The 17,087-nt window shown below is 36.1% G+C and overlaps 2 protein-coding genes across 2 annotated transcripts in view; one reads left to right on the top strand and one right to left on the bottom strand.

Moving 5' to 3' along the window:
* The first annotated feature begins 1,243 nt into the window (after positions 1 to 1,243).
* Positions 1,244 to 15,970, top strand: PRIMPOL (primase and polymerase (DNA-directed)). Its single transcript, XM_010281540.1, has 12 exons — positions 1,244 to 1,423; positions 1,759 to 1,850; positions 2,824 to 2,965; positions 4,470 to 4,617; positions 9,241 to 9,531; positions 11,228 to 11,390; positions 12,653 to 12,750; positions 13,167 to 13,253; positions 13,331 to 13,439; positions 14,422 to 14,504; positions 14,589 to 14,635; positions 15,677 to 15,970. The coding sequence occupies exons 1-12, from the start codon at positions 1,244 to 1,246 to the stop codon at positions 15,968 to 15,970; spliced, it is 1,734 nt and encodes a 577-aa protein (XP_010279842.1).
* Positions 15,971 to 16,633: 663 nt separating this feature from the next.
* Positions 16,634 to 17,087, bottom strand: part of CENPU (centromere protein U) — an 11,127-nt gene continuing 10,673 nt past the window's right edge. Inside the window, exon 11 of the mRNA XM_010281539.1 lies at positions 16,634 to 16,771. Coding sequence (XP_010279841.1) covers positions 16,634 to 16,771 — 138 coding nt within the window. The remainder of the gene's footprint in view (positions 16,772 to 17,087) is intronic.

The raw sequence follows: 17,087 nt of genomic DNA, 5'->3' as shown, positions 1-17,087 counted from the left end.
GAAATTCACAGTTCAAGAGATTGACAAGTCTATAGAGATAATATGTTTGACCCCTGTCAGAGAAAAAAACCATTCTGTTATTTAGACTTGACATAGGCACTGAACTATCAAAACACAGGCAGGCTTAGATGTATCATGGGCAAAAATGTAGGTGTGCAGGAACCTTTACTGTGGAAAACTTGGAGGGGGATTCAGAGGATCTAAAATTTGGGCTTCAGGGCCCGGAAGACTATTTAATTACTTAAACTCACCTTGTACATCCAGCTTGTTAAAGGTTTGAATACTTTTTGAGTACAGTCAGTTTCATTTTTACCTTTCATTATGAGAACCAAGTGGTTATGCAGGGCAGAACAAAAAGATGTGCCTTCATCTCTGTTACTTCTTGCCCCTCCTCTCTTTCACAGTTTCTTAGCAATGCCTGTTACTGATTTGCAGGTCGTCAGGGAACAATGAATTTTCTCAGGAAAAAAGTTAATTAAACTTAAAATAATTTTACATATGTTAATGTGTGTTTATGCTTTACTACATTACTTTGTAGCATTGGGATTACTTTACATAACTAGAAGTTTAAAGGTTGCAAGATAGAGAGCATTACTGCGTTGTGTGCAATTTCTTGAAGAGAGCAAAGATTGCTATCTTAAGATTGCAAAAAGTACACAAGATTTTAAAGCAGGTGAAAGTATTACTGATCAATAGCAGAGGTCGGCAGTGGAGAATGCAGCCCTCATTTTGGATTTAATTTCTTTTACTTTGAGATACAGTGCTCAGAGCTAGAGTCACTGAAATCTTAATTTTTCTCAGGAGCTCAAGTGTTGTACTACCCATACAAACCAATTAACTCATTTTTCTCTCCAACCATAAAGCAGCAATAATAGTATTTTTTCACTCCTTACTAATGTTGTCTGGCTAGTTAACACAGTTTGTATACTTTTTGAGGAGGAATATAATACCATTCTGTAAACAAAAATGAAACTTCCTAGGCCTTCCCTTATGGTGTCTATTCTGTTGAATTTATCTTTGATAGTACTAATATGAAGATGTTTTACTTCCAAAACTGTGTGGAAATATTTAATGTTAAAATTACTATCATAACAAGGTTGGGTGTTGATTTGGAATACTGGCTACTCTCAGTTAATAAAGTATGCTCAACAAAACCGGAATCAAAAGCAGTGATGAGTTATTAGAATTAAGTCATAAACAGAAATTGGTACTGATTTGACTATTTGTAATTGCTTTAGGACAAATGAAGAGAAAATGGGAGGAAAGACTGAAGAAAGTGGAAGAACTAGCGTCTCACTACGAAAGAAACCCGCTTCCTCCAGTTTATAGACCAAAACTATCCAAACCCTTTCTGCCATCCCCTGTTTGGAAAATATTTTGTCGGCAGGCTGAAGCTTTCAATTATGTAAAAACCTGCAAAGAGGTAAATTCGTTGTTAGGTGAATGTCTCTACTCTTTAGGTACTTTCAAGGTTGAACTTCACTTAAAAGCTTGGTTGACAGTGAAGTCTATCAGATTGCAAGATATGGTTTTTTTTACACTGGAGGTAGCTCTAAGGAGTACTAGTTCTAACATATGAATTGATATATGAGGTTCTTAAGATCAGATGCTACTTAGCTTGAAAAAGAATATGTGATCTACTTACAGTTTTCTAGTATTTACTAGCTTTTGACCAAAGAAATTAATGTCAAATAAGAACTTCTGAAGACTTTAACTGGGTCTTTGAATAAAAAAGCTTCAATGTTTTTATTTAAAAAGGATGTTCATGTATTTGCCTTGGAAAAGAACACACAAAGTGGACAGAGGTTTTACCTTGTAACAACATATAAAGAGCTTTGGTTTTATTACACGTGAGTATTTGAAAAGGTACCCTATATGTTGCCATAAGACAGTAGTATACTGTATATACTATTATCTCGTAATAGCTATTACTGGATAGCTATCCCCAGTAGCTGCCTGCTGCCCTGACTAACACAGAGCTGTAACACATTGCCTGAGGTTTGACCTTGGCCATGGGGAAAATCTTTTAAGAACAAACCAATCTATTCTATAGCGAGTTTCAGCTTTCTTTTGAGTTGCAGACTGCCGTTATTTCTGTGAATTAAGGACCCTATCTACTGAACTTAAATCTAATAGCAGTGGTTTTGCTTTTGCTGTCAGCTTTCCTCAGGGGATCATAGCAACACATGACACAAACATACTGCTATGATTAGTCATATATCAATTTAAAGGGGCATTAATATAAATGTCTAGTTACCGATTTATGGGTTTGTATTTGCGTGATGTAGTTTCAAACATTGATAATTTGATCATGCGCTGAATTCTTTTCCCCATTTTTTGTTTCACTATAAAACATTTGGTTATGAGTTAAAAGAAATCTAAGAGTCAATTTTTATATGAAAAGTAAGCTTAACTTTTTTTCTTAATTTGGAAATTAGATTGATTTTTAATTTATTTGGAAAAAAGTCTATGTTATCTCATTTTTAGTGCCTAAGACATATGAATGATAACTTACTGAGTTTTTTACTGTAGTTTCCATCATTCCTTAAATGATGACAGTATGTATTGTAAGACTTGGGGGGCATGGGGAGGAGAACATTTTACAAAGCTAAAGTCTAGGCCAGACAAATATCTTCGCTGATGTTTGATGCTGAAGTTAGTTACAATTTTTTCAAAGTGTTATAGGTCTGCTACTTTTTTTCATCTGGGTGGTTGACTGGAAAATAAAAGAATATTTAGGACTTGTGTGATCCTTGTTTGCAGCTGATAAGTATGTATAATGTTTATCTTGAAAGGTTGTGGTTTGTTTTTGTTTTTCCTTAGCAAAGGTTATAAAACAAGTCTTATGCATTGCTATGAAATAATTCCTGAAAAAGATGCTTGCAAACTTTATTTTGATTTGGAGTTCTACAAACCAGCAAACCCTGGTGCTGATGGCAAGAATATGGTTGCAAAGTTAATAGAGGTAAACTGGAGCAATATCATGTTGTAGATTAATACAAATTTGTTGTTGATTTAATATGAAACCAAAGTATTTACCACTTTATCTTGATTCTTCATATTATTGAATAATCTTGAAATTCATATTATCATATTATTTATGTAGTAAAATTAAAAAATAATTGTAGAGCTAGTGGTTATTTTTATTGAAGTAAAAAGTAGTGTTTTAATTAAAGCAAAGTTCTCTTTAAATGAAAGAAAAAAGTAGAGAAGGATGGTTGTTGGAATGCTTGTATTCACTGTGGGTTTAATGATATGATAAGTTTCCTTTTGCAGGTTGTTTTATGTGCTCTGCCACTTCAAAGCTGTAAACTGAAGGAATGTTTAGGTATTCTTCAGAGCAGCATCAATAAAAGTTCCATTCAGATATTCCTCAGTTCAGTTCCTTTCCCAGCTGGTGCAGTCATATAGCAAGACTTAGATGAATCCCTCCTAATTTTCGTGTCTTCAGATGGCAGTTCATTATAGTTGACTTAAATGATGATGTAGAGAACATCAGGTGATGTTGCACTTAGCAATTTGGTACCTAAAGCTAAATATCTTTGCTAATTATCAATTTTATTAAATAGTGCAAATTTCCATTTTAGTGCAAATTTGGTTGGAAAATGAGCTCCACTGCAAATTCAATATAACAGAGGCGGAAAGTAAGGCAGGTTTTTAGAAGAATATCTTCTGTTCCAATAAAATCTCTTTGTGATTGGCCATTTATTTGTGAGACTTCTGACACATGTCCCTAGGTAGAAAGGAAAGAAAAAAAGATGATTGAGGTCTTTCCTTTGTAAAGAACCCTTCATTGATACAGAATCCAGAGGGGTTTACTCCATTGCGGATCAATTCTGAAATCTAGAGATACCTCAGGTAAAGAGGAGAACTTTGGATTTGCTGTGTAGGGGATCTGAGATGCTAAAATCCAAAGGTTCCAGACCCTTAGGTTCTGAGTCCCAGTCCAAATGTGAGTAATCACAAGCTTAGCTTTTAGAAGGTTTTTAGAGCTATTTTAGAGCCAGACATCTGTTTTCTGCTTAGTTAGTGTTCATTGGGTCATAGCAATGAATTAGCTAAATCATAACAGTGAATTAGCATACCAACCCTTTATATCATGATAGCCTCTATCTTACCTCATTCTAGGTAAGCCTGTATTACAAACATTGTCACTTGTGGGCGTGAACTGCTTTGTGGTGGAAAAAACAGAAGATAAAGCCACTGAATTAGACTTTGACCTGAAAATCTGCTCAGCTTATCACTGTTAGTATATTCAGTGACTTGCTTATGTCAGGAAATACAGTCTATGATGTCAAATTTGGTTAAAATTTTGTTATGAATTAGTTTGAATTAAATTAATTGTATGCTTAAAATGAGGGGGAAAAAAACTTGAAAAAAGATGTACAATCTGCATTTGTGTTAGGCTTTATAGATGCCACTATTAAAAATGCTAGGGAAAATAGCCTAATTAATGTTTATAATTTCAGCTTGTCAGCCAAAAATTAGAAGAACTTTATGATGTAAATTGTTCAGCCAAAGACGTCTTGAATTTAGATTCCAGTACGGATGAAAAATTTAGTCGACACTTAATATTTCTACCCCAAAAGACTGTATTTAAGGATAATATTCATGTTGGTAAGTGTGTTATTTTCTCTTATACCTAGAAATGAAATGTGAGGCTTTGACTTCCTACAGTGCCATCTCACATTTGAATATTTATTTTAATGGACTTTTATGTGGAAACAAATATGTATTTTCAGCAGAAATGACTACATATTTCTACTTCATTAAGCCTCATTATTGCTCAGCACATCTTCTACTTCCTTTTTCTATAATTAGCATTTGTGTTTTCAAAAATGTAACTTTTTTTGTGCCTGTATGTTTTATTTACAAAATTACTGGCAAGACTGGCTTTTGGCTTGAAAATTGTTTTACAGTATGACTATGACTCCTAATTTCAGGTTAATGTCAGTCTTAACAATTGAAGCTAAGATTAATGGCTCTAAATACAGTTGGTTTGTGCTCAGCACAGAGTCAGAAAGGCAGGACAAAGATGGTTTCAAGCCACCTCTATGTAAACATGATTAAGAGAAAGCCGAAAGCAGTTTTAATTGTTGATATAAGTTGGTATTTCATGGGATATGGCAACTCCAACACAAAGAATTGCCAGTTCAGGGTTGTCTTGACTCCATTTTTAAAATAAGTATAATAATACCTCCTCACTTCACGGAAGTATTTTGAACATACTTTTAAAATACTATTTATGAAGCACTGGGGTGCTAGTGGTGAGCATTAATAAGAGATAATGTTGAAATTCATAATTTCTTCTTCTTGTATATACATTCTCTATGGTGTGCAGTAAACGCATGCTTATAGACATGCATTGAACAATGAGGGCATGACAGAATATCAGCTGAGGTTTGTCCGAGTGAAGCAGGAACTGATGGAAAACAGCTTGCCCAGTGGTGGAATTAAAATCTGTATCAAACCTACAAATGCAGAAGTTTGGGTTGTTTAACATTGCACCTGCAGCTTTTGTTTTGTAATTTCTTAATATTTGAATGTTTGATTTTGTAACCTTTGTTCCTTATTGGTTTTGTTTCAAACAGACAAATAGGGGGAGGAAGCAGAAATGCTGTTAGAGAGTACCACAGTAATAATTTAATGGGTTATTAGAAGGGATGAAGTTTAGATTTGTGACATTTAGCTCTCCCATTTGTATTCAGGAGGAACTGTGACAACAGCAGCAGAATTACATGTATCAGAGAGAAAGAAATTATGTGCTTTTACTGGGTTTCCACTGGCAGTAGAATAGGCAGAGTTGAGGATGTTGGGTTCATAATTTTGGTCCACTTAGGTTCCTGCTTTTATTCTGCTGCCTGCTCAGTCACAATCCGACTGTCTTCATGCCCACTCTTCTTTTTTCTTTCTCACCCTTGCCTCTTTTTCTAGCTCTGCACCTTCCCTCATTCCAATCTTGAGTAAAGCTTATACTGTATTTCTTCTTTTATTATACCTCCTGTGTTTTTTAAGTAGCTTCTTACTGTGCACTGTGTATGTCCTAGCAGGGGGGTTGTAGAGAACACAGGGAGGATGGTCTCTTTGCTTTTAGTAATTAATGAGACAGTGCTGGGCTTCTTTCTATCCCAGTACAGCATTAGAGAAAATCTTATTTTTGAATTACCTAGTTATTTCATGGGGATAACACCTGTACTGTTGGATCAAAGTTGTGTAGGGCTGACACATGTTTTGTGTTGCTCTGAGGAATCATCTATGAAAGGTCTTGTCAGCATGAACAGCTGGAGGAGGAAAGCAAACTGTAGGGAGAGGCTAGATCTTGTAGGCCTGCATCATGTACAAATTTTTTTTCCCCAAAATATTTTTAATGTATGCACATGGTCCGTGGCCTAAGCATCACTTCAGGCCAAAATTCAGATCCTTACTCCAACACGGAGGCCATAGGATTCCTCTGAACCTATTTTTATTTCAGCTTTTTTTAACATTAAAAAAACCTATTTCTTATTCTTAGGAGCAGTGGAATCTGTGTCTCTAAACCTTTTGAGGAGTAGCTGACACGGCAAGCTAAGCAGATTGTCAGTTATAAGCAAATGCTTAAAATATTGGCTGCCAGCCCCAAGTGCAGCACAGAGCAGTTATTTCTTATGTGACACCGTGGTAACAGATATAAACCGCAAAGACTTAAGTGGGATTACTGCAATTTTTAGTTCAAAAGTATGGTCTTTAACTCCTCTGCCGCTATAAAACTCTTAAGTAATACATGGATGATAAATAATTTCGTGACAGCAATTTTAGCCTGCTTGACAAACCTAGCTTAAAGCATATTAGCTTTGTACTTCGTGCAAAATACTCTACTGTAGTAAATAACAGAAAAAGCAGATAACTTCATAAAGTAATTTCACAGAATCTATATGAAATATATTCTTTGAGATGACAGAAGGATTTTGTCTAATATTAAACTTAAAAGCGTTAATAATATTTTTCAGACACATTCAAGTGTTTTCTTCCTTTTAAAATTCATCATTTTGGTGGTCTGTCTAATAAACATTACTTTAAGATGAGTTAGTGGTGTTTATGTGGAATAAGCTAGAATATGAACTATCACATCTTGGATGATACTGTTTCATAAGCATTTTATGTCAGGAGTCATGCACGAAGTGCATAGGCTTAAAATTAAATATGATTAAAAACATTTAGTATATAATAATTGTAATTAGTTAGTCGTTAGAATTAAGATACAGAGACTGAATTCATAGCTCGTGTAAGAAAGCACGGGAGATCATGTAGGTCCACAGGAAGGCAGAGATAATGTGGAGATAATGAATTTACATTCATCTACACAGTCGACAAAATCCCAAACATAAAAATACAAAAATACAGTCAAGGGTCAACAACATGAAATGCAGGGTTTGGTAACCACATCTGACCAGTTAGAAGAAATGGGAAGAGAGAAAACAATGGTATGTGAGCATGATAAAGGACTAACTCCCAAAATAATCTTTTGCTGACAAAACCCTTGCTATTCTGACACCAGAGTGATTGTTACTTAATTACACACACACAAAAATGAAGTGGTCAACCAGGACTTTCAAAGATACTTTTAACTTTTTTGGTAATGAAGTAAATATCATTTCTGAAATAGGCACATTTTCTCCACGAACTGAAGATCCAAGTAACTGTTGATATAAACCTAAGAAATTCTGTGTGCATATTTGAACACACAGGGTTAAAACGCAGTGTATGACTAGGAATTATTTGTGTGCCTTACAAGTCCTGTAATGAATTATGAGGATGGTTATATTAATGCTTGACACACTGAGTCATTCTGCTGATATGTAGCATAGGAGGACCCATATTTCATATTCTTTCAGGTTCCCCATTGAAGCTTGAACCAACAACTGCAGAATCCTCCTTGCCAGCATTCCTTCCATTTCATAGTTTTTCTTTCACATCTGTATTTATTCTCTTCTTTCTCCCTGCAAGTAATTTGGGCATGGTTTACATTTATTTGTCTGTCTGTGGTTACCATCTAGCAGAGCCTGGAGTACAATAGGAGTTGGATTACAATACTGGGGGTTTGAAAAATCATTCCAAAATACTTTTGTAAAAGTAATATGTTGTTTGAGTAGGCCCTGGTCAAACTCTTAACGGTGAAGCTGCAAGTAAACCTTTTTAATCATTCTGAAAGTAAAATTAGGGAAAGCAGTAGTGAGAGGGACAATCACAAGCTCTTCAGAATCCTAAATCTGAGCTTGTTAATGTCATTGCATGCATGTCATTAAGTCATTAAAAATATTCAGCTAAATAATTAAAAACTACCTGTGATTGGATTAAAAAAAATAGTGTGTAATAGCAAAGCTACATGAATTCTTTATTCGTGAGTTTAAGAGTTTCAGTAATTGGTACTTGAAATATTAAATCAAACTACATTTCATAAAGGACATTGACTAATTTTTTTCATATCACTGTCGTTAACAAAGTGGTCCTACATTAAACGTTGGAATAAGTCTTACTATTAACAGTCTAGTTCATATGCAGAAATGTTCGGGCTAAGCTAGCATGAAGACCCAAACAACTCGTTCAGTAAGTTTCTGACATTCTAGTGGAAAATTCAAGTTCACAGAAATTTCAGTGCAAAAGTCTTCCTTCTGTTAATCATTAAGTCAAGATCATTTGTGCTCCAAGCATGGGAGCAGCTGGAGACCTTGTCTGTCAGAGGCTTTAATAACTGCAATGGTGCAGGTGTGATGGGTAGGTGAAATTCTTTTGAAAGATACAAAAGATATTTATTTCATTTTTGCACCTTTATCTGGGGCCTTGAATTCAGTTTGGGAATTTGTAGTGACAGCCTATGCACTTACGTTATGTCGGCTTTATTTCTAAAGAGGTAATTGCCAAGCCAGCTTGCTTCTCCAGTCTCTCTGTTCTCTGTAGTAAAATTGCAAAGGGGAAGACTGTGGCATGATACAATTAATATACGCACAATTGTTTATTTTAAAGACGTTTTAGTAAAAATTCTTGCCAAGCATGAGTTTCTTATTTATTAGCCAGAACCATTTGTGCACTGGACTGGTCCAAAAGATTTTTTAAAAAAATTCAGGAAGGGAACCCCCTCCCCAAAACTCCAACCACTTCCATCTTGGCTCTTTTGAAAAATGTTTGCACAGGAAATATGTTCTTTCTCAACTCATAAATGATGTTACCTGCTTTTGGGGTTTTTTTTGTTTGTTTGTTTTTAAGGTAACTTTGTGAGAACCATTTTGCAGCCTGCCATAAGGTTAATGGAGAGTAAAGCTGCTGCTGTGATTCCAGAAGAAGGAGCAGGACATGTTTTCCAGTGTTCTGCAGAAGCAGTTGGATTAGACGGTTCTCCTGCAAACCTCACAGCCATCAAAGATGCTTCCAAAGGCTGGCCAGCTGTTGCTTACAAAACAAAGGATGCGGAAACATCACACCAGGCAGAAAATTCACAATTTTCCTTTCTAATAGTAAATGATAAAGAAGGAGACAAGCAACTTTTTGTGGATCTAGGTAAATACAAGAAGTGCTTTTAAACCTCTTCGGGTTGCATCAAAGGTTAAGAAATTAGATGTTCCTTAATCTTTGATTACAGACAAGAAGGACAACAGTGTTCTTATTGTTGTCCCTACAGTCAGAATTTAAACCAAATACAATATGTGTTGAAACTGTAATCATAAATGCTGTATTTTAAAGGAGCCTCAGATTCTTGGTCCACAGAACTTCTTATATTACTACATTTAATTATTTTGTTCCAAAGTTTGAAGAAGCTCTTGCCACACAACACTCTTTAATTAATTTTGCTTCTAAGGACTTAGTGCTCCTATTTGTATTAAGAGAGAATAGTATATATTGCATATTTGGCATTTCAGTTGAATTAGAAGTTGCTTAATTATGGAACATGTCTTACAGGCATGGCCTTCTGTATTGTTCTACGTGTATGAATCGAGCCTTCTTCCCTTGTTTGGAATGGTGGTTGTTAGGTTTTAATGACAGAATAATAGAAATTTTGGGTTGGGCACTTCAGGCCCTAGTTGTGCTTAGCCTATTCATGGTATTAAAATGTTTAAAATCTCAAGGAGCATAACACCCATAGTCAAACTAAAGTTTGAGAGTTTCACCCTTCTCCATCCCCGAATCTGGTTTCTCTGCTTTTTTGCCCTGTCTCAGTGAAATGAAAATAGCTTGGCATGCTTTTGTACAGCAGTCTGTTATGCCCTTGAAGACTGTTTACCATGTTTATTCTCAGACATCTCTGAAGAACCCCCACTCCTTAAAATTCTCCTCATGGAATTCAGGATCATGTTTATTGTTGGCCTCTTCAGTGTATCTGATTTATTGAAACGTAATCCCAAAGTTGGCCCTCTAGTAGGCTTCTCCATACTGATTCAGAGGATTACTGTGCAGCTACTGTTCAAAATCCCTTCAAGCATATGCGTGAATGGAAATGAAAAGAAAATCAAATGGTTTACTATGTCACTTCCCCTTTTACGGATTTGATATTAGTCCCCCAAAACTACCCATCCTCAATATTTGTGTTACACACATTACGTCAAAACTGGAAGGCTAAAATTGAAGTAGCTGGAATACTGAGTTACATCACAAGGGTGCAGCGATAGAAAGGGATGTGACAGTCTTCTTGTATGAGATCTTTTAATTACTTTATCTTCATGAAATCCACAAATAATGCATGCACCTCCTGAATACATTCGTAGACAGATTAGGCAATGTTTACAATACCTGTTCCATTTTTTTGTTGTTTGTTTTTGAGTTTGGGATTAAATTTTCCTGATACATCCTTCACAGTGGTGTCTGGTACGCCAAACCCAGGAAGTTTGATGAGTATGAAGTACTTGCTTGTTGAAAATAATTGTGTAGCTTTTTATGCTCAGTTGTATTTCACAAAGTTAGTGTGAAAGCACCAGGTTTTTTATATTGAAGGAAACTTCTAGCAATGATAACATCAAAAATATTAAAATGTAGAGGTGTTGAGTGTTTCTTAAATTCTTCAATAACATAAAAATGACATGTGTGCATGATCTTGCTTTGTTGCATTTCTTCTGTGAGAGGTGAGCTGAAGTCAGTAAGAGTTTTTGTCCATTCCTTAGACCCTGAGCTGGGTCTAAGGAAAACTGTTTAATTTACAAGTACTAAGTATCTTAAATCCTAGCCAGCATTGTTATGTTAAGAAATATTTGGTTTCCTGTAGGAGTTTATACAAAGAATAGAAATTTCCGGATGTATAAATCATCAAAAGCAGGAAAAAATGTGATTCTGAAGATAGCAGAGGATAATAAGTTTGTCCCTAACAGTGAAGAGAATGTTTCCTTGGAAGAAGCGTATTTTCTTTCCTCTTTGATCTGCAACATTAGGTAACTGTTTTAATTCCAGTGGAATTCAAAATATTTTTAAATACATATTTTAGTGATTTTTGTCCTGCAGTTGTTACAAATAACTACTATCAATGGGCAGTTATTTCATTAACAGTGTTACAGTGTAACATAGGCATTTCCAGTAGAATTCCTTATTTGTGAAGAAAAAAATTCTTGGGACTCCTTTTTTGTCCGCCCCACACCTTCAAACGTTTACAGAACACAGAACGTGTGGTACAGCTTCCGAGTTGTGCCTCACTTCTCCATAAGCACTCAAAATGCTGACATGTAACCATTATTAAGTTTGTTCGGATTCGGTATAGTTCTGAAAGGAAAAATTACAGATTTCCAGTCAATTAAATACAAAGAGTCTAAATATTTTCCAAAGTATGATAAAAAAATGAAAAGGATTTTTGTACGTGTTTACTTGCATACCAGATTTCCCATTTGGTAGAGATACCTCCTTAGCCTGGATACTGGTACTCATGATAATCTTTAAGTTTTCTTTTGTATCTAATCTAAGCCTCTGCAATATCTTGCCCTGCACCAACTGTATCTTAAGATAATCCTAATCATTACTGCCACAGAGAGGAGGTTAAAATGGTACATCCATCTGTATGACATTATGCGTAATATTTTTATTAAAAACATGCATTTGTTGTGACTTCAATTTCTATATCCTGACATGTTCATTATCCTGATCTGATGGCAGTAACCCTGTAGCATAAATTGCGTGGCGTATTCTGATCATAGGTATCAGATGAGTCTGTCGTAAATATGGATGAGAAGTTCTGCTGTGTGATCATCTGACTTCCAGCTAGTAACACAAGGAAAAGTAGTTCATTGCAGAGAGAGAGGAAAAAAAAAATTGAAAACTTTAAAGAGTATATACACATAAATCTTACATCTAGAGCAAATACTGTTGTAAGAGTAGTACAGTAGACCAGCAGTCTTTAAATGGCTGGATCCTGGGGGTTTTGCCAGAAACCAAATTTTGTTCTTCAGAAGGAGGAAACCTTGTCCTCTGCTGTCACGAGTCAGAGGAAACCGTCAAAATGAGACGAAAACGTGCTACAGGGATAGTGAAAAGTAGCATACAGAATCAGACTGATGGAGGCTGGCAGGGACAGCTGGAGTTTGCCTGGTCCAACCCCGCTGCTCAAGCCAAGCACCCAGAGCTGGTTGCTAAGGTCCATGTTATGTTACAACATGCTGTGTTATGCTGTAAGAATTATGCGTTTTCCTTTGTATTCTCTCTTCAGAGTGAGGGATGACACAAAAGTTCTGTCATCTGGCTTTTCAGAGGAGGAGAGAAAAATGTCTGCTTTTTTAAACAGTAGAACTACCAGAAGCAGTAGAGGTACCTCAAACCTTTTCTACTGTATGGGGAAAAAAAAAGTACTCTTAAATTAGATGTACTATGGCTTACACAGCTCGATAACCTCCAGGAGAACTTTTCTTCAGCTAGCTTTCTGCAGGAGGCAGAGTACAGCTGTACTGAAGGATGCTCTGCAGTGCTTGATTGACACTTACCCTCCTCTCCTGCTCCCATAGCCATCATGCTTTGTCCCAGTTCCCTCTGTACCTTTGGGGGGGAGAGGGGGGTGCAGTTTAAAGATCTACAGGAAATTAACACCGGATTTACCCCTGGTTTTGTTTAAGGATTTGGTGTCATTCATGTACATTTTTTGTCTGTGGTCTATGTAATGTGTAACAATTACATATTACAGTGACAAAACCATTAACGGTATGTATCTCTGATCTTTGTTTTAACAGATTCCATGGAAGCTTATCAGGATTCACCATATCCAGAAATTGATTGTTTTGTTCGTTCTTTGGTTAATAAAGATGGAGTGCAAGGAGGTAAAGACCACTTTACTATTTATAAATGAGTATTCCACAGCAGTATTTTTAAAGATATTTCCCCTCCCCTCCCCCAGGGATACGACGGTGGAATTATTTCTCTCTGGAAGAAATACTTGTATATGATATTTCTGGTTACCGCTGGTGTGAAAATATTGGAAGAGCTCACAAAAGTAACAACATAATGTATGTTCTTTAACTATTCACTTTGAAACAGCTTGCTTTATTTTCCTGCTCAACTATTATTCTATAAAAATGCTGAAGACCTCTTATGGATAGAATCAGCACCTGTTACAATTTCTGCTCTCTTGCTCTGTGGGGATACAATGCTTTTTTTTCTTCCTTTTCTCTTTTTTAAAAAAAAAATCCCCCCCCCCCCCCCAATTAACTTTGTGATAGCTGAACTTGTATTTCTAATCTCTCTGTGAAGTAATCTTCATGCTATTTAAAATACGTGCCGGAAGCTGCTAACATACAAGTCAGAGTACGTTAAAGCCATTAAGTGGTACTATGCTTTGATGCTTCTTAGCTAGGAAGCTGAACAATCAGTAATAAAATAACCAGACCACTTTTAAATTCATTTACAGTGCATCTTAAACTACATTCTTATGTTATGAAAATGACAAAGGTAACTCCTGCCACCGCGTCAGTCAAGATGAGTTTTGCTCATGGCTCTGCAAGGACTTGAACTTCTTACAGTTTTAGCAAAATCATTGGTGAAAAGTCAAGTTTTTTAAGATGACATTAGAATTGCAGTATATCATTAGTAGAAATATTTTAACGTAAAAATAATTCTACTTAACATTTAAAATAACTGAAAGATAAGGAATGTATTTATGAGAAACATAGGTATTAAAAAAAACCCACAACAACCCCCCGGCCATTATCTGAGAGGAACTTGGTGTTTCTCAAGCAAGTTGCTTGAAGCTTGGTGTTTCTAAAGCACAGCTGAAAAAGCTGAGACAAGAAAGGGATTTTATCTGGCTTGTTTATTGAACAAAGTAACAGACTGTACAAAACCACTACGTAATAAGCACGTCCGAGTATGAAAGCAGTAGCCAGAGATGGGGACAGACAAAACCTGTTCATTTAGTGTCAGAGTTTCCTACTGTATGCATTCACTTCATTTATGTACTGTTACTAAAAACTAAAATTATTTCATTCTTAGGATTCTGGTAGATCTAAAGAAGGAGGTCTGGTATCAAAAGTGTCATGATCCAGTCTGCAGAGAAAAAAACTTCAAGTCACAAAGTATGTATTCTGTGATTTCAAAGCAATTCAACTTTAATACTTTTTGGAATGTTAATTTTAATTAATGCCATATATTTGATTTAGGTTTTCCATTACCACCTTGGATATGTCTCCCTTTTCTTTTCAAAGAGGTATGTTTTTGTCCTGTTGGTATGCTGAAATTCTTGTGAGTAAAGCTGTCTCTGGAAGCCACAGAAAATACCCACTAACGCAGTCTGTTGAGCTCCATGCAGTACTTACACTGGTACAGAACAGCTCCCCAGAGCAGCTGTGCTAGTGTGGTAGTTCCATATATTCATTTTTAAGTTCTCCAGTAGCAGATCTAGCACAAAACCTGTCAGCACAGATAAAGCAAAGCTACTGCAATAGCCTAACTTCACCTGGGACTAAAGATTTCCTTCCGTTTTGGTCTGAGCAGCAGTTCCCAGTGCATAAACCACAAGACCACTGCAGGCGCAGAACGGAAAAAACTGCCCAAGTTAAGCTCTGCTGTGCATGTTTGACTTCATGCTGGGCCAGCTAAAATAGAGGTGCTCCTGGAACACTTGAGTCACAAGTCAAATTTAAGTCAGTGACCATCAAATTTGAAGTTCACTTAACTCCCACTTCATTAATTTCATTAATTCAGTGTATTAAAGCAGTTATGTTTACCCACATGGGTAGAATATTTAAACTGACCTGATACTGCATGTAGATTCCAAGCCCTGAACATAATAGTTTTTCTACTGAGTAGGCAATAAGAGTTGGCCTCTTCGCAGCTTTCAAATTTACACTTTACACTTCTGAATTTCATACTGCAGAATGGCACATTAAGCTCTACTTAAGCAGTTCATCAATAGCTATTAGTGTTATTTCATAGACAGTGTAAGCAAAATGCATTTTCAGATCCTGACAGTATCTTTAAACAAACGCTAAAATTAGTTTTGACCTTGTATTATTTTAAGAAGCTGTATACAATAGACTACTTGTAGTTTGCTAGAAAAACAGCAAATTTGTATTCCTATTAAAATGGGCTTCCACAGGTTAACATGGCTATAAATTAACTGTGCTGTTGGCCATCTTTCTATAGTATCCGTTATATGCAACAGTATGAGTTTCAAACTTTCAGATCAGGAGTTAAAGGTACGAAGACCATTTTCATGTGGAATAAATAGTATTCTTGTTTCTAAAAGGAAGAGGACCCAGTAATGGATGAAATGGGAGAAAAAGTAAAACCACATTCTAATGCGGCAGACTTGTCAAAAAGCTCAGTATCTTCAGAAAAAAGCTTGTCTCAAGACTTCCTGTTGTCAGACAGCGAGTGGGACAATGCAAGCAATGATGCCCATTTCCTAGAAGCTACTGAAAATGTGGAACTAGCTGAAGCTGCAAATGATAGTCTGAATTATGCCATGGAAGAAATTCCTGATGAAGTTCTTTTGGAAGCCTTAAGGAAACAGTACACTTGCAGTAAAGGCAGCAGGTAGCCACAGACTTGGCTAGCAGTGAAACCCTGCTTTAACACAACATGCGTATCACATGCCTCCCGTGAAAGGTACTGCGATGGGAGTTCAAAAAATGCTCTTCCAGAGCTGTAAGACAAAGAACGGACTAACCAACAGGTATCCTTGCAACTGGATGATCTAGCATGGAAGATTACACACAGCCTGAAAACTCATCAAGAGTGCTGCTCCAAGGTTAGCACTTGTAACACTCGTTGCTGCATGAGCTGTGTGTCCAACTTCTATGGATAAGCTAAGTAAAATAGATTTCTTTACTTCCAGAAATGGGAGGAAATTATTTTTTAAATACAAATTTAATAAAAAGATTCATCTATCAATAATTCAACACACATCTGTCTGTTCTCTTTTAAAAGTATATATTGCTTTCAAGATCACAGTCCTTTAATAGCCCATGCTGAAAACCCAACGTGTTAACAGAGCACAGAAAAGTTTTAGCACTTTTTAATTTTACTGACATTAAGTTCTTACACAGACTATTTGACAATAGAAAGATACAACCTCTGATTAAATCACTGACTTCTTTTAAACATTGAAGCAAAGTACAGCAACAATGATTAAACAAGCTTTAAGCACTGACCATTCTAATAATTGTCCCTAATAAATGTCAAAAAGTCTATTAAAAAACACTTAATGTTTCTTTGATAACTTCCCTCTTTGTACAGTCAGAGCTTCTTCCAGCTTCCTGTTAATATTCTGAAAGTGTCTTTCTGCTCCTAGAATTCTCCGCGACTCCACCAGAAGAGCAGGGAGGCTGGAAATTCCATACTGTTGTTAAGGAAATAAAATTACAGGGCAACATTTTTAACTCTTGGGAAAATCACTTACATATCTGTATTTATTTTTTCTCTATCTGAAATGGTGCAACGTGGTTTTTAAAAGTGAAGAACAGCTGACATTAGAGAGTCTTCTGAAACAGTAGGATTTCCTTACATACGGTGTCCACAGAAAATACCACACCAGTCATGAGCCACAGTGAACGGGGAAGGAGTTCTAGGACTACATGAGGAGTTAATCTGGTCAAGAAATACAAGTGCTGTTCTTGGCATTAAATACCTTACAGAGCAGACATGTCCATACCAGA

Source organism: Phaethon lepturus, unplaced genomic scaffold (genome assembly GCF_000687285.1).
Source record: "Phaethon lepturus isolate BGI_N335 unplaced genomic scaffold, ASM68728v1 scaffold20382, whole genome shotgun sequence".
In the NCBI taxonomy this organism is placed as follows: domain Eukaryota; kingdom Metazoa; phylum Chordata; class Aves; order Phaethontiformes; family Phaethontidae; genus Phaethon; species Phaethon lepturus.
This window is presented reverse-complemented; position numbering and strand designations above follow the sequence as displayed.